At 45.0% G+C, this 23,117-nt stretch overlaps 1 protein-coding gene across 1 annotated transcript; it reads right to left on the bottom strand.

Moving 5' to 3' along the window:
• Positions 1–326: 326 nt before the first annotated feature.
• COTL1 (coactosin like F-actin binding protein 1) lies at positions 327–23,102 on the bottom strand. The gene is made up of 4 exons (XM_009277288.2): positions 23,007–23,102; positions 22,647–22,729; positions 11,937–12,094; positions 327–1,689 (listed from the first exon to the last, which is right to left on the bottom strand). The coding sequence occupies exons 1-4, from the start codon at positions 23,081–23,083 to the stop codon at positions 1,579–1,581; spliced, it is 429 nt and encodes a 142-aa protein (XP_009275563.1). The 5' UTR covers positions 23,084–23,102; the 3' UTR covers positions 327–1,578.
• Between the last annotated feature and the right edge of the window lie 15 nt (positions 23,103–23,117).

Raw genomic sequence — 23,117 nt, 5'->3', positions numbered from 1 at the left:
GTTCCTGACCTCTCCGCGTTTATTTTACGTGGGTGTGAAATTCTCTTTGACCTAATTACAATTCCCACTTGGCATTTTGGCGCTGGAAATTTGGATGTAAAGCTGCTGAACAGAAAGTGTGTCAGATGCACTGTGGTCACCTCTGCCTTTCAGAGCAGAGATGAGCAGACAAGGGCTGCAGGCACTGAGATCATTTTACATTTAAGCCAGTGTTTAATTCTCCTAATAGCCCCAAGATTGCAAGAGCCTTACACCCAGGATTAAGAGACCTCCTAAATATAGGCTTGTTGTTGCAGGGAAGGTAAAAGAACAACAGAGTCGCTGAGAACTGTTCTTGAAAAACATTTATTTCTGTAATGGGTTTATAGCGCTGACTCCCAAGCCCCAGTACAACACAGTTTCCCCCTACACATAATTCTGGGGACCGTTACCTTTGATGGAAAAAAAAAGCCATACAAAGAAGCCCCCCAAACAAACAGTTTGGTACCAAGCAAACTGTGCCCAGGTTATCTCTGAGCCTCTGCTGTTGCATGTTTCATCCCGACCAGGACAGAGCTGCCCTGCTCCATCCCTCGGTCACTGCTGCAGGATGGTTCACTGCCTAAAGGCCCCAAATAACTGAAGATGTTGTGTTTAACTGCAAAAAAACAGGGGGGACATGGGCAGAGAAGGCTGCTAGGATTCCGCGGCTGCTATTTTTGCAGACATCATTTAAAAAGAAAATCTATGCATTTCAGTTTCACCTCCTGAGCCCCAGCGTTAGGAAAGTCAAATACAAACCCAGAGACCAATGTACACAAAATAGTGAACAAGTGTCCAGACATTTCTAAGCCCCTCATTTTACTGTGCCATGATACCTCCAAAAAACAACAAAACCTCCACATTCGGATCATGTTGGATCTTATTTTTAAGAGGGAGGGGTAGAGATGCAGCACATAGCATAGCAACTGTCAAGCAATGTTTAAGGCAAATTTATTCCCATTTATTAAGAGTTGAAGATTTTTTTTGTTTGTTCACTTTGTTTTTTAAGCTGTTAGATAACATCTTAGCTGGACATTCAAGCTTAGACAATTTAATCCAGGTTTGAGTGAAGTCAACTCAAGTTGACCTGAGCAAAAAACTGTATTCCCAAGAATATGGGAGAGAACAAATTTAAAAAAAAATCAAAATAATCAATGTTCAGAACTCCCCCAAAACTTTCTCCCCTCAGCGACCAGGTTGAGCCCAACTAAAACACGCAGACATGCATGCATACGAAGAAGGACACAATGGCAAGCCTCTACGAACACAATGCTGAACAGGACCAAAGCAGAGCCAAACCTAAATTCCACAGACGCAAGAACATGGACAGAGTTATGAGTAAAAAAATGGGGGGGGGGAAAACCCAGAACCCCAGAGAGGGATGTTTCATGAGATGGAATGGAAAATAAAAGTCCGCTGTATGCAAAGGAAGGGAGTTCTTAGGTGCACACACAGAAAGCTGGGGATTTCAGTTGCCTCATCTCTCAGTTGTGTTAGTTTGTTGTGCCTTTCCCCTCCCTTTGAGATCCAGGTGACGGTGCCAGGAGGTTCACGCGTTTACTCAGTCTGTGCATCATAATTAGCCCCCCCTGCTTTCTTCAGCTCGTTCTTGATGTAATCCTCATCCAGCTCTTTGTGGTCACTGATCACAAATTCTTTGGCAAAGTTCTACAAGAGATAAAGAAAAAGCCTGTTAAAAAAGGGATACTTGTCCAAGTACCTGAATAAAGAAGCGTTATCCAGCTTCCATGGCTGTATGAGCTGTATACCCTTATCTGCTGTGGTAGGTATGATAAATAGAAAGCTGTGGATGAGACAGAAGACTAGTGATGGTAAAACCCAAGACTTAACCTGGAGAAATTTTATGTTTCTACTTCTACAGTCACTGGCTGCAAGACCAAATTATGCCCTATGCAACAACTCTTCCTAGTGATAAATGCACAGTCTATTTTAGGTCAAGTTTCCTAAGTAGTATGAAACTAAAAAGCCCAAAATTGTTGACCTTCTAACTGCCACAGACCCTCAGCATAATCTTCGGCAAGTCACTAATCCTGCCTGTGCCCTGGTCCTTTTTAGGAGCCGTTCTCCCAAAACAAGGAGAACAGCGCTACACTACAGTACACTACAGCACCGTACCCCACCAGCTGATGGGAGGGTCCTTCGATTAAAGGTTGAGCAACATGCAGATGGTACCAAGAGCAAGTAAATCTACTTCAATAGATTTACTGACTCGTCCTCTCAATTATCTACTACACATCATGGCCAAAACAAAGATACTGTACTAGACAGGCTGCTGGTTTTGTTAATAGGCTCCACTATGCTCTGTGGTCTAATGATCCAAAGTGACCTTTAAGGACACGCTTTATTAATACACTTGTGTACTGCAGGGCAGCTATCTAGCTGCTTGAATGCTCTCCGCAACTTATGGGAGCTGGGCAAGCCCTAGGCAGCATGCTGTGATGTGAGGCTGTGAACAGAGCAAACCTTTCTCAGAACAGATCGCTGTGAACGGGAACCCACGGTGCCTTTAGGGCACTTGTCACAGCAGCGTCACTACAGTCAGGGATTTGTTCCTTTTGGGGGGACTGTCCCTCCTGCCTTGTAGCAAGGGTGGCATGCATGTGTGTGCACAGGTATTTCAGCAAACATGCACATTTGCTTCTTGCTTTAGCATTTTCCTTCCCTTCCTAACCACAGCTGAAAACACTGCATGTGTCTTTCCCTTCCCCCCCAACCCACAGAGGTTTTAGCATGAAAAACGCAAGCATTCATTGCACTCTGCAGGGCCAGAGACAAACTGACGACAAAAAAAAAGAATTAAAATCCCAACAGCCCTGCTGCAATGTCTCAGGAAAGCTGCAATGCCTGGCTCCCTGGGCAGTGAGCTCCCCGAAAGGTGACAGAGGCTGCCTGGGAGAATGAGGCGAAGCTTTGAGAGAGCAGCAGTCATCTCGTCCGGGTCTCCCTGGCACTGGAACAGCCCTGGCACAACCATGGAGGGGGGTTTCTAATTGGTTTCAGACTCCAAGCCATGGGAGAGCTCTTTATTTGGCAGCATCTCAAGGGTCTCAGTTTGGGATCAGAGTCGGGTAAAGGAGGGGGTGGAGAAGGATTCAGCTTGAAAGAGCCTCAGCACCTCTTTCATGCAGTGGAAGAAATGGAAGGGAGAGCAAAACAGCTCCCTCCCCCACGCCAGTCTCCCAGGCTGCGGCTGATCCTGTTTCACACTGTAGGAAATCCTCACTACCGAAGAGTTGCTTAGGCGGGGGAGGAAGCTTATAGCAGCTATGAGAAGCCTTGTCTGCTCTGCTTTAGTTTATCATCAGCTGGACAAAGTCCTAAGAAATTACAACTGCTTCACAGCACCGTTTTGCTCCACGCTTCAATGGTCGGCTATTCTAGTGTAAGGACAGACAGACATTATGGGCACTCATCCATGTCTTAGCAGAGTTCAGGGAAAATGGGAAAGAACTTGTTTATTTAGAGAAAAAAATCCGTTTTTTGAGATGGGAAATGAAGAGGCAAACTGCCCAAAACATCGGATTTGGTCATGCTCACAAGTGTCCAAGACTGTCCTACTTCCAGATTTCCCATGTGAGATCTCTGCAAAGCTCAGCTCTTGCTGAGACCAAACAAATGATTTTCAACTATTTGATGCTCACTGAGGTGTGCTACCTACATGATTTTTGAGCTGAGCCCTTTCAATTTCTTTTCTACGTGCTAACAGGTTTAACAAATTTTCCTCCACTCAGGAAGCAGATTATCCAGGACCACTCGACTTCAGTGCTCTTTGCCCTGACTTTAGTGAGAACTGAGGCAGGCCCATTTCTGAGAGGGATTCCATGAAAAGTGTGTGTATTTTATAAATGCGGGGAGGGCTTCCTCCAATGCCCAGTCTGCAGAATCCAGCTGATTCTGAAACTAAAACTGCAAGTGCACTCATGCATGAACAGAGGGGAACTAAATTACATGTACCACAAAGTAATTATAATTACTCAAATGTCTTCTCAACTAGACAGTTATCCAGATGATTCCTGGGTGGTGATCTGTGGGCACCAGCCACTATTTCATGTCAATGCCACCGAGACACCTTGCAAGGTTTGAACAATCTCCCCCTAGCAGTGGCCAGATGGGTTATGTTCCCAGCCTCTCTTAAATATCCTATTAGCTGACTGGGCCACCTCTTGTGCCAGATTTCTACCCTCAGAGTGCAATCTGGGTCACTGCTATTAATAACTCTTTGCTTTATTCCTTTCTGCTGGCAGGTGCTGTCAGGGGCTTCTTTGGTTCTTCACACCGGCTCTTACCCACCACGATGTCTCATCTAGCCTGGCCCCAAGGGGAGAAGATGCTTCCGGTGAGTTTGCTGCCTGGAGCTCCTGATTTCAATATTCTGCTTGACCCTTCTTCAGCCATAGCCTCCCTCATCACTCTGAATTCACTGTTTGAGCTCTCTGGGGTTGAGCTTTTGTTCAGGGTGCAAATCATAAGGTGAAGGGAGACATGTAAGTATTTTAGAGGCAGTTGAAACTGTCTCCTGTGTCATCAGGGCAGGAAGACAGGAGGGACTCCGGCTCTCAGATAAGGAGATTGGGCACCCACAATCAACAGCAGCACTTTTCAGCCGAGGGCCATCTTATCCAGAGTTTCTTGTCCCCACTGAAACTGCCAGAATGTAAAACTACTCCCAACTGATTTAATTGGGTCTGATGTTAGCTAGACCAGGCAATGGTCCTTATTTGGCACGACTGTCATCTGCAATTACAAGTAACCGATCATAGCAAACCAGCTCCTGCAAAGCACCAGGAAAAATCCTATCTTCAAGTGGCTAACAGCAATGCCAACAGGCATCCGACTTCAGCCAGATTTCTGCTCTGCCACCAGATTTTCTTTCTGCCCTTAAGAGGCTGGGGTGGGGAAAGATCCTGCTTTCTCTTCTCTCACACATACCGATACCTAATGCCTTTCAAGAGAATTGCAGAAGTTATAGCCGCCTAAGGCACAGTGCGTAACTCTGATGCTTGGGCCCTCACTTTGCTGACATGCATCTTCATTTTACATCCTCCACTTCCTTTTCTCTTCTCCTCCCCCTATCCCCAAGCTTTTTACAACTGCAGCAAGCCCTGCAAGTGAATTCTAGCCTTTGTATTCACCCCAGAGTCACCAGCAGCCTACCGATAACAAAAACAATGATGCCATTTATCTTTATCACTCTCACGACACAACAGTGACCACAGACTCTTTGCTTTGCCTCTCAAATCATTGAACACGATGTAAAAAGTAAGGTTTAGTCATGGTTCTTCAATACACCTATCTAGCACGTGCTTCACTTTGTGCCTGAGTAGCAGAGGGTCACAATTTTGCAACCCAATCCCCTGTGTCAACCTCCACGCGACACTACAGAGAGAAAGGGCTCCAACCATGCAGGTCAGGTTGCAAAAAGTGAGCCTGCATCTCTCCCTGCGAAGCATGAAATTTGTACAGCAAGCTCAGTCCAGCCTTTCTCTTCCAGACAACTATATGGGGGAAAAAAAAAGGGTGGAGTAGATTTTCTTCCTATTCCAGGCCCTGAATGTTTAGCATATGGGGCTATAAAATTTCCCTAAGCCGGCCAAGGGAAAATCTGTCTGGTGCAGATACTGTACCAAAAAGGTCTGCAGAGGCCCTTATAAATCCCAGCATGGGTAGGCGTGAAGCCAGAAGGAAAATCCTTGTATCGTCTACAGACACTTGGGTTCTTAGCAGCTAGGGACGGTGCCAGGTAGTTGAGCAGCTTCTTGCTGTTTTTATTTACATTGGGGCTTGCAGCAGCCTCCACTGATGTTCAAACTCCTCAGTTCCACAGCGCTTAAAGTCACCACTCCCATCCACTGGTCAACTTATTTTCAGTCAGATGCAGTACAGAGGAGATGACATCTCCCATGTTTCTTTTCCAGCATGGTATGAGTCCTAGACCTGGGGTCATGGGGAAGAAAGGATATGTCCTATGGCTGCAGCAGAGGTATGTTCTAGCAGGGCTTCTCTGAGTACAAGGAGAGCTATGAAGTGACAAGTGCCTATAGCAATACAGTACCACTGCCCTCCCCTCTACTCTGGCTACACCAAACCTGGTCCTGTGATCAGCTGTCAGAATCCAAGCTATCAGCAAAAACCCTCTCTTCAAATTTACTCCTTGCCGATTTTTACATGGACCAGTTCCAGCCACCGGGAGAAGCCAGCCCAAACCTCTGGCAAACACATCTCAGCAATGGGAACTACATTTCAGCTGATCTGCAAATTCTTCCTATCTGTGCTGCATCCCACTGGAAAAGTCACAGGGCTGTGTGTCAGACGTGGGGTGATGACAAACTGCATATTCTGGCCTGAAGAAGTTATTTATAAAGTTACCACCTTCTCTAGACTAGGACTAGGGGTTCTTGTAAATCTGTATCCATTTGGTATGGTCATTACAGTAAACCAGAATAGGAAAAACAGTCAAAAAGAACAATTCTGTTTGCCTTCCCAGAAGGATCTCACTCACCCTCCTGGGAAAGACTGTCTCAAAGCCACTGTGTCATAGCTGTTACCATATGAGTTTGATTTTCTGACTGCCTCTAACAAAGCTACTAAACCATCTTCTGTTTAGGGCACTGTAATAACATGAGAAACCTAATGCACATACATGGAGTTCTATGTGTTGTATCTGTCCCAAGACCAGGGACAGTAACCCCGAAAGCGGGTCCTCCCTCATGAGGTACCAGCATCAGTGCAGTGAGGAATCCAGAGGAAAAGAGAAAGTTGAACAAAAAATGATCTGGCCATGAGCTCCAAAGCAGGAACTCAGTAAACTTGCTGACATCACTAAAGCCAGTCAAATTCCTCACCAAAAATAATAATGAATAAAATGCCATGAATATTTGCTCACAGAAACAGAGCTGTTTTACCCTGAATATGATTTAGGCAAATAATAGAGCACATGACTTTGTGGGGGCAGGAGTGCTGAAGAAAACAGAGAAGAGTCAAAATTCATGGAAAATGAGACAAACTGGCAAAGGTTGGGGAGTCCCTTTGCTGAGACAGCCCTGCAGAGGAATTCAGTCCCGTCAGGAAAAAGACCTCCACGCTGCCTAATAAAGGGTTAAAATCTCCTGGTAGGAAATGCAGTCATGAAGACAAACAACTTGACAGAGAGGAAGCAAGACTCAGAGGGAAACCAAGTCCTGTTTTCAGTTCTTTGGCATTTACATCAAAACCGAACCACTTTAGCACCAGTTGCCACTCCAGCCCCACAACCGTTGTGCCTGGGCTTGTCCTTACTCAAAGAAAAGCACCGTAACATCATCCCTCTGCCTCTCCTCAAAGTGAACGGGGCTGTTTACTGGAAAGCCTGACGCCCCTCTACTTAAAACCCACAGCTGCCAGGTTTCACCTTGCAGGAATTTTTATGGCTGAACTGAACCTCATGCTGGCAGCCATTCCTAGCCATGACAAGCAGCTTACAATAGCCTTGATTTCTGGGCTTAAGCTGACCGACCTGTTTCTCCTGGGCCTCTGGAATAAAACAGGTCAAAACAATGGCCCTCAGAGCACAGCGAGTCTCCTGGATGGATTTGTACTAAGGCTGAATGCTTGTGCATATAAAGGAGGTAAAAGGCAGAACCATCCTTACTGCCAGGGACGTGAAATATAAGTTTAAGACCAGCTTTGGATGATCTGCTTTTTAGCCAAGTAGAAAATATGCCCAAAGCCTTTCCGTTCAGCTGGTGTCTACTGGCAGCTGGGTACAACCTTGGCATGACTGTGATCAAACTGCAGAGGACACAAATGCTGTGGGGTCTGCTGCATGTGTGGCTCACTGTAAGCATCTGCCAGTTCACCCACGTGCACAAGGTAAGACACACTACTGCTGATGACAAAATAGATGCAGCCTTGTAGTTTAAGTCATCCTGGCTTACTGTTTCATAAAGCTCCCCAGCTGTTAAGTTTAGATCATTCGAGATCTAGGTTTAGACTGTACCCCAGAAATGAACTCCCAAACATCTTAAGCAACGGTCTGCAGAGCACGGGATGTTGTGTGCTACTACCCCCCACCCCTAGGTCTGTCCTTGGCGTAGACAGAAGCTCAGTAGAGAAAAGATGGGGTACTGCATCACCTTACTCCATGTCTCCATTTACACAGGAAAGTCTCCACACATTAGTACTTAGCTACACCCTTAAGAAGATATAGATAAATACTTGTTCCCCTTCCTGGCCTTACTTCTAACCTGCTCTCAGCTGAACCACTTGGACCAGGTCACAGGCTTGATCCAAGATTTCCAGCTGAGGTAAAGAGGAAAGGATGGAAAATAAATGGCTGTGAAACAAAGCTACTGAATGTTCCTTAAATGCAAAATGCATTTTTCTACAATCCAAAATAAATACAATAAATGCAAACCCCATTTTCCAACAACATTAAAGAGGTAATAAGGATAGTCCCAAATAAGCAAAAAGACCTGATTCTCAGCTAGTGCAGATCAGGAGAACTATGGCTATTTGCACCAGATGAGTGCACCATCCCTGTAATTTTACAGTTATTACAGCTAAAAATCAATTGTCCTTTCTTCCTGAGAGATTTTCTGGCAACCTCCTCCGATGACTATCAGCACTGCTTCCCAAGCCACCTCCCTATAGACTTCACAGCACCTGCTCCCCCTTCCAAGGGAGGAATACAAAAGCGAGGGCAACCCAGTTCCTCTCCTTGCTTTATGGTATTTCATCCTTTTGTTCACAGGCCCATAATCTACTCTTCAACGGTTAATGTCCCTTATGTTTTCCTTATGGCAGGTGCTTCTAGGCCACCGTTAATAATCACCATGTGTGAACACTCTCTATTCTACAGATGCAACGTGGTGGGTTTTGCTTGCTAGGCGGTATTCAAGCTGACTGTCTTTCACTTTGAGTGTCTCAGCGGAAGAACGTTTATTGGCGTTTGTTCAGCTTTGAGCAGAGCTCAACCGTAGCTCATCAGTGCATCTACAACGTAGCAGAGAATATATAGCAGGCCTCCCCTCACACTGGAGCTTTGGTCTTAAATAAAGAGCCACAGTTAGCTTTTGCAAAAAATTACAAGATAGTGAGAGCCCTTCAAGTTTTACTGAGGGCTTCTCAGACTGAAGAGCTGTTGTCCTAGAATCCCAACCACTCACTTTTATAGATCACAAAATCAATGCTGTTATCTGCTGTACAAAAAGCCTCCTTGTGCCACACTTCCTTGGAAGGAGAGCCATGTCGCACAGGGTAAGTGCACCTATGGGCCACGCACGCAACTAGAACTGCAGAGAGCCAAACTGCATCAATAGCCTAGATTCTCTTCAGGGTTTGTAAAGAAAATAATTCCCACTTTAGGGTACTGCTTATTCCAAATGGTGAACCAACACTGAGTCAGATTTGTAGTTTATCATTGCAGCAAACAACCAACTGTATTTTCCTATGTATAACTCACATCTCAAATAATCTCTGTAAAAAACAGAAGCAGTGGGGTGACTGGGGATGTACTTGAAGGTCAAGAGAACTAGTAATAGTGAAATAGCTCTGGGATAAATTCCCTCCACTAAATTTCAGTTGGACTTTCTTGTCCTCTTTTGTTTTGACAGATTATCTGCAAGGTTACATGCATAAAAAAAAGAAAATAGTTCTGCTTTTATCCCACCCCACTCAGAGGGATTCAGTTGCACATGTAGAACTATTCAAAAGAGTTGTCAAGATAATGTCTTACGGAAAGGAGATCACCACTGACATTACATTCAGAAATGCTTTGGAGTGGGTGGGTGTTGCGGTTTAACCCGGCAGGCAGTTAAACACCACACAGCCGTTTGCTCACTCCCCCCAAGTGGGATGGGGGAGAGAATCAAAAAAAAAAAGTCAAATTTGTGGGTTGAGATAAAGACAGTTTAATAGGACAGAAAAGGAAGTGGAAATAATAATAATAATGATAAAAGAATATACAAAATAAGTGATGCACAATGCAGTTGCTCACCACCTGCTGACTGATGCCCAACCAATTCCCGAGCAGCAGTCACCCCTCTGCCGGCCAACTCCCCCAGTTTACGTACTGAGCATGACGTCGTATGGTATGGAATAGCCCTCTGGCCAGTTGAGGTCAGCTGTCCTGGCTGTGCCCCCTCCCAGCTTCTCGCTGGCAGGGCATGAGAAGCTGAAAAGTCCTTGACTAGTGTAAGCACTGCTTAGCAACAACTAAAACATCGGTGTGTTATCAACAGTGTTCTCATACTAAATCCAAAACACAGCACTGTACCAGCTACTAGCAAGAAAATTAACTCTGTCCCAGCCGAAACCAGGACAGTGGGTTATAGACATGGTTGCTCAATAAAAGTGTATTAAGCACAAGTTGTATTGTTTTCATATTTCAGTACAGATTAATTGGAATGTGAAAGCTTTTAAGTAACAGCCAAGAATGGTTAATGTTCCACCAGATTATTAACTCATACAGACTACTAATCAAAGATGAAACAAGTGAAATTGCAAATTATATGTAACAGACCTGAGGGACAGATCTTAGAACAGCATTCAGGAATGCTATTCAACTCAACAGGAATAAATTGTCTAAACACATTTTTAAAAAAATCTTGGGCTTTGTGACTCTTACATGAGTCATTCATTAGTACTCTATAATTTCATCTTCTGCTACAATTACACAGTTTCAGCTGCTTTGCATGAACAGAGATTTGCTTTCCTGTCTCTCAGGTGTCATTACAGAAGTTTCTATTCAGAATGGACCACTCTGCGTAGCTGTCGTTTTGAAAGATTTAGCACCAGTGCTTATCTTCTGAAAGGATATGAATTTATTATATTCTTCATGCTTCTTATCTAAATATAATCTTCTGTATCATACAAACTACCAATGAATTGAGGAGGACTTCATTCTCATCCTTCATATTGTCCTATTGGGAGATTTCTTTACATAGGCAAGAACACAGTTACTGAGGGAGATTGTTTCAATGGTGAGCCTGTTCTCCAAGCGCGTGCGAAAGACCATTTCTCAGGCATTGGAGAGCTGGCCCTAGGTTTAGTTGAAAGAGCTAGTCTTGCTTTAAACAATTCTTCAGAGAAAACATGCTAAACGTTAGCATCGTCTCCCTTAAAGTCAGCTTTTTGGCAGCAGTTCTTTGCAGCCTTCCACAATTCACTTCTCTCGCGGCTGTTGCTTGTTTTCACTCGCTTGGACTGAGCTTGGAGCCCAACAGAGTGAGCCCAGCTCAGAGTGCCCTGGGAGGCCTTGACAGAGTTAAATGATAAGCTCAGCTGGGGCAGGAAAATTCAAGTGAAGCCTTTCCAAGGTGTGTACTAAGCACAGTTCTCTTTTTCCCTGATACGCCCAAAGCCAAACAGAAGACTATACAAATCTAGTTAGCTATTAAGAGCTGTTAGTTAATTGGTACTGATAGGGACTTCAGACTTTAGTTGATTAGGTCCACGAATTCATTGTGCTGAGACAAAAGGCCTCAAGAGAAAAGTTTAAACAAGGGCGTGGGGTTTTCTGTTTAATTTTACCTGCTTAACTTAACTTGTTGCTTAATTTTACCTGCTTAACTTAACTGCCTTGTTCTCTACCATTCAGTATTATGTTATTTCCATATCAAGGAAGGACATGGGAAACATCTTAATGGTGACAAGGAGGGGAGTGCATGTATTCCCTCTTCATGAGATACTTAAGACAGCCTTAAGCTCAGATGTGCTTCTTTATGCCTGAGTGCTCAAAGGGCAGATGTTAAGTCTTCCTAGTAGGAAGACAGGCAGTAGGAAACCATCTTCTTTTTAAAGGATTAACTACTAAGTTGAAGGATGATCCGATCCTTCCCCCTCTCTTACCTCCTGCTGGTGTTTTTAGAGCTAAAAGCGATGAGAACTGGTGGTTAGAAGCAGAAGGAAGAGGTTACCTGTACTACTTCTTTGACCAGAGTCTTGTCGGTCCCAGTTTTGGCTCTCTGCAGGCCACTGACATCCTCTCCAATCCAAGTGATGAGGGCAAACTTGACTCGCTTGCTCATGGCATCGCCGGTGGTGAATCGGACAAAGCCGAACAATCGAACATCATCTGGAGAGACAAAGCAACAAGGGTAAAGTGATTGAAAACAGAAACATCCTTGCCTTGCCATTTTCCAGGGTGAGACTATTGCTCTCCACTTAAAGACCAAGTCAAGGCACTGATCCTGTGTTACAACAGCATCATTCTGGATTAGCAGGGCAATACAGGGGCTCTGCTCACATGCCCTTCACTTGCAAGGTGCACTTTGCCAGTGTTAGGTCTGACTTTCCTGGGGTGTTCTGAGTTACTGGGAGGAATCTGGCTGTGCCGCCCACCCTACACCACATTGGTGTGCTGCTAGTGAGTTTGGAAATGGCTAAAATACAGTCAACAGGCAGCTCAGGAGCACAGAGCCAACCCCAGCTACACTCAGCCAGATCATTCATCTGCAGGTCACTGGTCAAGCAGGGAAGAAAGTGATTTCCCAGCATCTCTTTCTTACAGGATAGCAGGATTAGGGTCACATTTTATAACATATACCCAGAAACTGGCCACTGTGCAAATCTGATCCTTTCCTTCCCTTCAGCAACATTTCTGGCTCACTTGTGGTATGAGTTTACAAGGAGGGGAGAAGAAGGAGCAAAAGAAAAATCTGCAATTACTTCCCCAGATGTGCTTTTCTACTCCTTCCAAAGGCCTTGGATTTTAAAACTGTTCTGATCTTTGTTTCACAGCTGGTTTCTGCTATATCACACCAGACGAGTTATTTAGTCTGGCCACATGTGTAAAAACCTTGTAAACTCCTTGTCTCGAAGAGTTCGTTCCTTCATTGCAGGGTGACTCATCAACCAAGGCAGTTGGACGCCTTCATGACCACAGGCTCTTAGAAAGCATGCGATACCATCCACTCATATCCCCAGCCTCGGTGGCATGCGTGATACTGGAGCCTTCAACCAGGATTGTGCAGAAAAGCAGAGCAGATGGACAGTTGTGCAATCGTGGAATATACCTAATCATAGCTACTTCATCTGTTATAGGTCACTCAAGACCTTTTAAATGAAATGAGTTGACTCAAAATAGAAGAACAAACTTGCTGTTTGTAAAGAATCATGTTAATCCTGGTTACGCTTGTTGTGACCAGTTCAACATGTTTTATAGTTATTTGCTGTCTTGACTACTGCCAGGTGAAAACACAGGCTCCAGGTGGAGTAACGTTTGCCAACATCCCCATCCTTGGATCCATTACAGCGTGCTCCATGAACAGTCAGGACAGCCCCAGGAGCTCCGGGGATAGGGGAGAAGCACCTTGAAATTGCTCATCCTCAGAAAATAAGCTGCTAGAAATCAATGCAAAAAAGTGGGATTTTCTCTGAAAGCTGACAGATCTCAGAGCTTCTTTAACACTTTGTTTTGCCAAAGTGTGAGTAAAGACAACTTCCCCTAGATAAAAGGTAAGAAGTTTTTAAGTCTGGAAAAAACCCACCTATGCTCTCCCTGTTTTGTTCTCTATGTACTTTTTTGTCACTGACAGAAGACTACTGGGGAAAAATGGAAAATGTTTTTTGGGGGGAGGGGGGGGTGAGCCAGTACAGTGTTTAAAACAAACTCCTTTAAAGATTTTGAATTTGAAACAAAGAAAAAGAGATCTTACTCAAAAGAAAAATCCACATGGACCTTTGGAAGGAGAATAAGAGTCGTGTATTGACAGTGCAGGCAAACAAAACTTCTCTCAGATACCCTATTACTGGCAAGTACAAGAAACGCACAGAGAGACTCCTGTTTCTGACAGTAAATCCTCTTCCCAAGATTGATTAGAACCATAAATGAACCGACAGCCAGGAAATACCCAAGGTGAAGAGAGACAGTAAATCCCCTAACGTTACTATTAACAGTTCTATGAAAAAACCCCTTGCTTTCCCAGATCTGACAGTAAAGGAGGCCACGCTCTGCTAAGAATTGTACTGTGGTTCCTATGGGAACACAGCGCTGAAGGCGCTTTAATGTCATCAAGTCCTGGCTCCTACTATACTGTAACCGTGTCACAGCCCTTCCCATGGACCCATCACTTTCCACCTTGAGTATGTAGGTTTTTCACCCCTGCCCCTTCTACCAAAGGCTGTTACAGATCCTGAAGACTGCTTTGGAATATGCCCCTTTATAATAAAGAGAATGCAAAAATATAATGAATGTGAAGAATTCCACGTTTTTCTGCAATGCTTTTTCATTGCAACGTAGAAAGGAGGTTGAAGGAATTTATCTGTCAGCATGAACTTTAATTTGACATGAGCCCACAGATCAGTGGCAGCAGCAGGATTTGCTTCTCAGCAGAAGAGTTTGAGTGCTTTCCCCTCCTGTCCGAAAGCAGCTTGATCAGTGGCACCGAGGAGAGCCAAACCCAGCAATTCCACGTGGGCTTTTATCTATTAGATCACCTACTGCTCAGTGACTATGAGCACCTCTTACTTCATCACGTTAAGTCGCAGTAAGTTTAATGAGCAACTGAGGTTAGCTGTGGGGCTCTGAGTCACTATCTTGGGCAGAATTTACCTGGGGCAGGTTTACCTGTGGGGGCTTGAAAGGTTACACCCGAGCTGCGTGCTTTCTCCTCCTACCTCCCCATGGAGGTTGTATCCCCACAGCAGGCAGAACAGGCTCTTCAGCTGCCAGTTTTCAGTCCAGTGTATTTAATATAAACTACCAATACGTGATGCTTTAAGTTGATGTGCCAGTCTGTGAACTGCAGCAGCTGAGGAGCATTTCAGCAGCTGCAGATAAAGCCAAGAGGGCATATGAATTGGAGCCCTTAGCAATTAACACATCTCTTCCAAAAAGGGCAACAGGGACAGACGTGGAGATTTTTAGCACTAGTTCAGCCTGGCTATGTGCCCCTCCAACTGCAGGTCAAAATCCCTGAGCAGAAGTGGTTGAGTTTCACAGTTAGTCTGAAGCATGTTCAGAATGATAACGGGATCAAAACACAAGTTCTTTTATACTCCCAGATTTCCTCTTTCACAGTTAAGCGGTTCTACCCTACCAGATCACCTTGCTCTGCTGGAAGTCATCAGTTCCATCAGTGCCAACTCCCCTAGAAATCTCAAGGCATTAATATCCACCCCCCTCACATCCCCCCCACCCCTTTTCACACAAAACCACTTATAGTGGTTTTAGGAATTGCTGGGTGTGGGGGGGAGCCTAACAAGTGATAGGGAGACAGCAGATTTCCTCTGAAAGAAGAAATCCTGCCTAGCTCTATGCAACCACCTTCCTAGTCACTAAGCCATGAATTTCAGGGCAGAGAGAAGCAACTAATAGATCTGGGTAGGTGGAAATAGCAGCTTTATTTGAGAAGATCTCACAAGTTACAAAGCAGAAATTAACAACATTAATTCCTACTAATATCACTACTCCTTTAACTACGATTGTACAGCAAGACAATAGGGCTATACAAACAATGAAAAGTACAATGAATGCCTTAATGAGCATCACTTAGTATTTTTCTCCAAACCCCTTACTTATCAGTAGGCAGGATTTTCCAAATATACTGATTAAGCTGCCCTTGGCTGTCAACAAAGCTCGATGCCAAGCTGCAGAGATTTCCTTGATGGTATTCTCCTCTTTTTCATCCACTCAAGCCCTTTGGTTCAACTGTACTAAAAAATTCCCCATTAGATTAAAATGCACTGACTCATCAGTAAAAGATAATAGCTGCAGGAAGGAAATACGCTGTCAAAAGCTTCATGGTTCTTAGTCTTACGGCTCTGAATGGCCAAGCCAGAGACATGCCAAGATAAGGCCACTGCTACCCAGCTTCACCTGCCTGTTAAATCAAGGTCACATACAGCAAGGCAGCTGATGGAATGATCTGCTTCTGTGTTCTGTCCAACAATGAATTACTGATGGCAGGGGACAAGTTTCATGAAGGATTCATTTTGTTTGTTTCAGTTGGATTCATGTTAGATTAATTTGTCGATTTTCCACCTCTTCAGTCACCCCTGTAGTCATGTGGCTAGAAGTGCAGACAGAAAATCCTCCCTACCTCTTACGGTACTATGTTTTCCCTCTTTAACCCTCTGTTGAAGCACATATCTCTCTGATGCAATGCTGCCTCGCACCATGCAGACACGTTCGTTAAGTCATCTGATACAAAATGTTTGACCTCAGGACCATAACCACAGGGCGTGCTGTAGCAGGGGCACCAACCTTACCCATGTAACCCGGGGTGGCTGACGTGAGTACAGGGTACTCGGGACGCAAGTGCGTGGGGAGGATGACCCCACACTGACTTCTCCAGCTTTCTCTGGTCCAGTGAAGCCACCAGCAGCATTTCATCAGAATGAGTTGCTGCTACCCCAGTGACAGTGGTCCTGCATTGGTCTGTCCTGGGACAGACATTGGTCTCTCTCCTGTCCTATACTGGACAGCAGAGTGGGAGGAAACAGGGGATCCAGCTAGTCTTTGGTACCCTTCCCTGAAGGAAGAAACGGTTGCATTAGTTGGCCAGAAGTAAGGGCCAGGCAGGCCCCAAAACCAGGGGCATGCAAAAGATGTAACGCTCTTCTTTACCTGCTCTTATGCCTAGCACAGGATGGTAAAATGCAGACCCACAGCCATGCTATTTTAATTAAGCATCACAAAACTAAACTGAATGCAGGGAGTTACTATTTCAGTGCAGAACTCGACCTAATGAGTTACTCCCACAAAAATTAATGAGAATATTCCCTAGAACAACCTCCTGTCCATTGCAAGGGACAGTCTAAGCCACAGCTCTAGCTGGCAGCCAGGAGATCGCTGTCGAACACATGCTATTTCGGCTGACCCTCCCAAGAGCAGGACTTTCACAGCAAGCAGGGAGGGCACAAGGGCCGGGAAACGCTGCAAAGGCAGCGTGAAATTCCTGTAAGCCACCCATGGCCCCAGGTCTTCCTTTAAATAGATCTTAAGGGAAAGCAGGCAAGGTGAACATTAAAGAGGAAAAATGAAAGCAGTAGGAGACTGATTTACAAAGCCCATTTTAGCAACTTAAGATGTAGCCAAATACAGATAAGCACCTATCTCATTATACGTCCTCGTGCATTTTTACAAATCTTTCCTACAACCTAAGGTGGCAACATAATCTTGGTGATCTCTCAACTCTTAGCTCCTAAATTTTATATGCAGGCCAGGCTTTATAGGACAATTGTCATAAGCCCAAAAGAGTTTGCATTTGTCTTAGGAGCCAATTCTATTTCTATTTTCTTCCTAATATTTTATGTCAACCAGAAATTATTTTATAGTGTATTTATTTGAGACCAAAGATTTTCAGTTCTTCCTTATGCTGAATGCACAGTGTGGTTTTGGTTTCATCTTTTCAGACACGCAAATAACTATCCCATTTCATGCTGTCATTGCGATTATTTATCTGGACTGGGGCTTTCCAAATAAAAGGCTCATTATTTCTTTTGTCAGAGATGCATTGAAAAACAACTGTTCACATGTGGCATGGGGGGGAAACACAGTCTTCCGACCTCTCCGTTACTTAAATGGCAGAATACACACTTTAAAAAAATTAAAATATACTACAGACAGACACAATGCAATGCTCTGCCGCTTTGTAATACAGAAACTGAAGCAAGCTGTCCAGTGCAGTCAGGTATTACTGACACACACAAAAGTTTACGTGGATGTTTTTAACCGGACTTATAGTTCAGTATCTCAGTTGTATGTCATTCTACCTTTCTCAGCAACAGCATCACCAGCCCAGCTATGAGACCTTGAAATTAAAAACAACAACAACAACCCCCAAGAGCCTTCACATCCTTCCGTACAATAACCTTCAACTCTTATCTGTGTTTCTGGCTTCAAATCCACCAACTCAGCTGTTTTTTTTAAAAGTGTACTGATGGCACGTACTACTAAACACGGAATTAATGCTACGTCTGGATCCATGCCATCTGCAGAGGCAAGAGCTGTAACTGTGAAGTAAAATGGATCAAAAGCCTTGAATTAAGTCCTTGTTTAATGCAGAGGTAATCTGTGCTGTTAAGCCCAACCGAAACAGTCCTTAGCCAGAAGACACAGGGGGTGTCTACACCGTGTGTTTAATGACCCTGACACAATTAATGTCCTCAGCTTTGGTCTCCAGACTCTTTGGGTCAAAGGCCAATACAGTCACGTACGTTGGTCATTACGCAGGACTGCAAGAGGAGGTGCCACCAGCGGCCACCTCCTAATCATATAAGGACTTTACTGTACCAGTGGTTTAAACTAACCCCCTTGACTTTACTTTGGGATAGGCTGAGGAGAGGTGTTCACACATCCGAGGCTGGTCCTTGGAGGACAGAGAAGACTACTGCCTGAGACTAAAGCAGAGTCTACTACATCCCAGCCAAAGTGTTTGAGTCATCTTGTGGCCTGACACAGACCTTGACAGCAACAGCATGACAGCAACTGATACAGAAAAGTCCAGGATTCAGGCTGTGTTTGCAGCATAATCCCGGGACCCTGAACAAAAGGGCACTGAAGAAGCTTTTCTTACCGTGTTTTCTTCCTTTAAGAGCGGCAATTGCTGTCCCCAGACAGTGGGATGGGAAAAGGATGATAGTTCGATTATGCAGTTCCTTAAACTTTTCTGCTAGTACACAAAGCTTAGTAAAGAGCTTAGGAAGAAAAAGCCTCCACCCCGGGATATGTAACATGTAGGTCTGATGTGCAGTGCATAGCTGAGAGTAGAGCAGTGAGAGTAATGAAACCTGCACAAGGTAGACCGGGTGCAGCAGCAGTTCCTGGCTCAGGGCACGGGCCTCACTGCCCCAGGAGCTCAGCATCTCGGTCTGTCGTGTGTTCCTTCAACGGCAGCCCACAGAGCGTTGCCGGAGAGCCAGTTTCTAACATGGTCTTTTTGAACTGCTACTTCCATTAAAAGAAGCAATTTCAGTTTCTTGCTTTCGCTTTTGTCCTCAACCACTTTCGTTCCCTGAGGAGGTTTGCAGGATCAGTAACGGGTTGGGCCATGGTCTACATGAAAAGGGTTCTGTATGGGGGGAAGAAACAGCAAAAATACAACCCTGCTACCAACAACCCCCTCCAGCCCTTCCTAACCTCTGTCGTTGCACAAGGCAGGCTATCCACCACAGACCAATGTCTTCCAAACTGGTACAAAAGACCTTCTTGGTCTCAGAGCCACAGGGATTAGCACACACTGACACCGCCTACTCTGTAATTTAATGCCCTGGAGGGAAGCAATACATACCGCATGCTGAAGGTGCTTTTAATAAGAATGGTTATTAAAGAAAGCAGGGGACACAGATGTTTGCCACGCAGAGCGGCACTGAAATAGATGGTGCAGAAAGTAGAACAGAGCAAGCTCTGACGGAGGGGCTTGGTGACCCTTTGCACGCTAAGGTTTTCAATTCCAGCTCCAGCTCTCACCTTCAGCCACCAAATTATGCTCAGCTTCTACCAGAGGCAGCTGCAGCACTTTGTGGCTTTCAGGGCAGTGTTCTTCACAAAACAGGAATTCAAAACAAGGAAGGAAGTTTATTCTGATGCCAGTTTTTTTAATCTTTTAATCACATTTTCCAAAACCGTTTGCATTGATAGTAGCTCTTCTCCCCTCCAGCAAAATGTAGAAGGAGATGGGGTGTGGACCAGGAGCGAAGAGACGTAGCAATGGGAAGGAGTAATATTTAGCAGCTCTTCCCATCCCTTCCTACTCTTTTTTACTGACGCTGTTTCAGTAGAAATATTCCAACCAGCTCTACTTCGTAGTAACATTTGGCACCTTTCTTCCAGATGGGAAGGAAAGCTCTAACTTCACTGCTGGCACGAGCCTTGTTTTCTGACTACGTCTAGTGGTCCAGGCAAAGGGTTGCTGCACAGATGGAGGCACTGAAACTTGCATCTCTTGTTTCCCCAACTGCTGCACCGTAATTCGTGGGTGGAGGAAGATCCTTTCTAGCACTTAGCCAAGAACCCGGTACCTGAATTTGCCTAGTTCTTGAAGTCTCCGACAGCTGTGCTCCAGAGGTAGGTTTGAGGACAACCTCTTGCCCCCGGAGCTGGCCAAGGAGCAGCCCATACCAGGTGCACGCAAAGGAAGAGGGAAAGGAGGAAGAGGGAAAGGGAGCAATGGAGCAGCGATAAGGGATTTAGCTCCACATTAAAGGCTAACGATAGGCCACAGTCTACCCCACAGATGCCCTTTATTTAACTCTTCCCTTACCGTGCTTATGCCTAAAATATGCAAAATTTCCTGTTTGCTGTAAAAATGCTTCAGTATTGGGGCCAGCTTGGCACTTTGCTGGTATAAAACAAGGTTTCCTTAAACTTGGTCTGTTTTAATACCCTGTTTATAAATAAGGATTTGGCACATGCAAATGATGGCAAGAAAACAAAACTGGCCATATTCCAAAGTGCAGTATGTGCCTCCATTAGTTGTTATAGGCATCCTACCCAGCCCAACCCGTGCCTGCTCTCTGCCAAAGCCCCTCTGCCTGCTTAGCCACTGGATAAAAGTATTCCCTTTGCTACAGAAGGGAAGATGAGAACTGTTCTTGAGCGGGTGCCATTCCAGAAAAAACATTAAAAATCAGTTCAGACAAAAAAAGAGATGGCCTCTCTAAAAACAAGGAGAGAAAATAAATGGGGAAGGTTTCTCTGCAAGCTTCAGATGTCTGGAGATGCTGGAGACACTGAGTTATGTCGGCCACAAGAGGAGACAGAGAACATGGCACTCAGATACGGAAGCTGTTGACCTCCCAAGAAAACTACTAACCCTTTAGATAACGTTGGCATGAACTTCAGCAGTGCCGAGCCCTGGGTTTCCCCATATGCCAGGTAATTGCTTTTTTCCTTATGTTGCCCATTAAGAAGAGTTGAGTGGGAAGGAGTTCTTGCAGTACAGAGTCATGAGCTCTTCTGACATCAACTACAAGAGGATCCTTTCTGGTTTTGAGAATTTTCCCTGCAAAGGTCTCGAGGACAGCCGGAAACAAGTAGCTGTGTTAATCCTAGTAAGACCCCACTGCAAATGTCGTAGCAGAGCAGTCTAAAACGCCTTGATTTAGTGGCTGCTTTCCAAGGACTAAAACGTATTTTCCTCCTGCGATATTTATTGACTGATCAGACCAGTCCTGCCCTCGTTTAAGTTACTGGAAGTTCTCCCCTCCAACTCAGTAAAACACAGCCAAGCCCTAGGACTTGACAGACCAATTTGGACAGGGACTGGCGTTTCAATAGCTGTGGGACCCTGAGTACAGTGCCTCCGGGACTCGCCCCACCTTGAGAAGGGAGAGACTGCTCAATACACAATTCCTTCGCAGTACACATACGTAATTCTAAAAATACAGGTTAACCATAATACTTGATTGTAGAGTAACTAGATGAGTGAGGAAGACTTTGTTATAGTCCAGCATTAGTTACAAATGCTTCATATCTCGTGTCACTTGGCGACATTGTTAAATAGCAGCCAAGATAGGAGGAAAAGCCGTACAATTTCCCCCTCTACGTTATTTTGAGAGAAATCAAAGCCCGCTTTTGTAAAACACATCAAAAGTTAAGATCGGATGAAGTTAAATATTCCTCAATTTATTTTCATTTTCCCCAGGCTTTGTTTCTCCTGTTAATGTTCTACAACCGACAGTTAAACAATCAACTGCCACGTTTAAACCTACAGCCGCAACTGTTGCGGTTGTGCAACGCCACATACACGATTGTTTTCAGTGCTGTATTGTTTGAGCCGATCTTTGGCATAACCACTCTCTTCTCGGGTTTCAATATTCCTCAATTTATTTTCATTTTCCCCAGGCTTTGTTTCTCCTGTTAATGTTCTACAACCGACAGTTAAACAATCAACTGCCACGTTTAAACCTACAGCCGCAACTGTTGCGGTTGTGCAACGCCACATACACGATTGTTTTCAGTGCTGTATTGTTTGAGCCGATCTTTGGCATAACCACTCTCTTCTCGGGTTTCATGTTCTTAAAAAATCCGAGCAAGCCGCCTAACTGCAGTTACTTTAGCTATGAATACACAATAAACACCCCCTCCCAGTTTAAACCCCCCAGCCGCAACTGTTGCGGTTGTGCAACGCCACATACACGATTGTTTTCAGTGCTGTATTGTTTGAGCCGATCTTTGGCATAACCACTCTCTTCTCGGGTTTCATGTTCTTAAAAAATCCGAGCAAGCCGCCTAACTGCAGTTACTTTAGCGCTATGAATACAATTTACAGAAGAATTCTATTGCAAAATGATCTGTATGACTGCATCTTTTTAGCCACAAAAATTGAGTCGTCTTTGCTCTTCAGCAATGCTTTGAAACAAGGAGACCGTTGCTAATCAAGCGTTTTATCTTGTTCATAACCGAGAAGCAATGAAAAACTGTGCAAAGGGGGGGAAAAAGCCCGAAGGACCTTAAGTCTAAGGGTGAGACAAAGGACCGGCTGGACTATGGACTTCAGCGAGTTGCACTCTGCGGCGGCTGGAAACCCGATCATGCAGGACAGGGCAAAGACGGGGAAGCAGCAGCAGCACTAATTCCAGTTCACCCAAGTTTCCTCCCGTCCTTTCCCCCCTTGCACCAGGCATCGGGTAAGGTGCAAGCAAACACGGTAAGGTGCCAAAGCGATCGAGACGGAGCTTACCTGTGCACTTCCTTTTAAAGGTTTCATAGTCTACCCCTTGGTCTCCAGGGACGATTGTAGAACCATTGTATTTAAAAGTCACCCTTTGGGAAGGGGAAAAGAGAAGGGGAATAATACATTTAAAAGTCATCCTTTGGAATGGGGGAAAGGGAAGGAGAATAATATATTTAACAGTCAGCCTTGTGGGAAAGGAAAAGAGGAGACGGGGAAGAACGTATTGTAAAAAAAACATCCTTTAGGAAGGGGGGAAGAGGAGAAGGGGAATAAGGGCTATAAAAGCCGCCCTTTCGCGAGGGGGGCGAGGAGAAGGGGAATCACAGAGCATCGGTGCCTGTCCGGGAGATGCCGGCGGCCACCTACCAGTTCACCTCGGTGGCATCGTCCCTGACGAGGTTGTACGCCTCCCTGCACGCCTCCTTGTCGATTTTGGTGGCCATGGGGGCGGCCGGGCGGGCGGCCGCGCCGGGGGAG

The sequence above is a fragment of the Aptenodytes forsteri genome, unplaced genomic scaffold (genome assembly GCF_000699145.1).
Source record: "Aptenodytes forsteri isolate BGI_AS27 unplaced genomic scaffold, ASM69914v1 Scaffold50, whole genome shotgun sequence".
Taxonomy (NCBI): domain Eukaryota; kingdom Metazoa; phylum Chordata; class Aves; order Sphenisciformes; family Spheniscidae; genus Aptenodytes; species Aptenodytes forsteri.
This window is presented reverse-complemented; position numbering and strand designations above follow the sequence as displayed.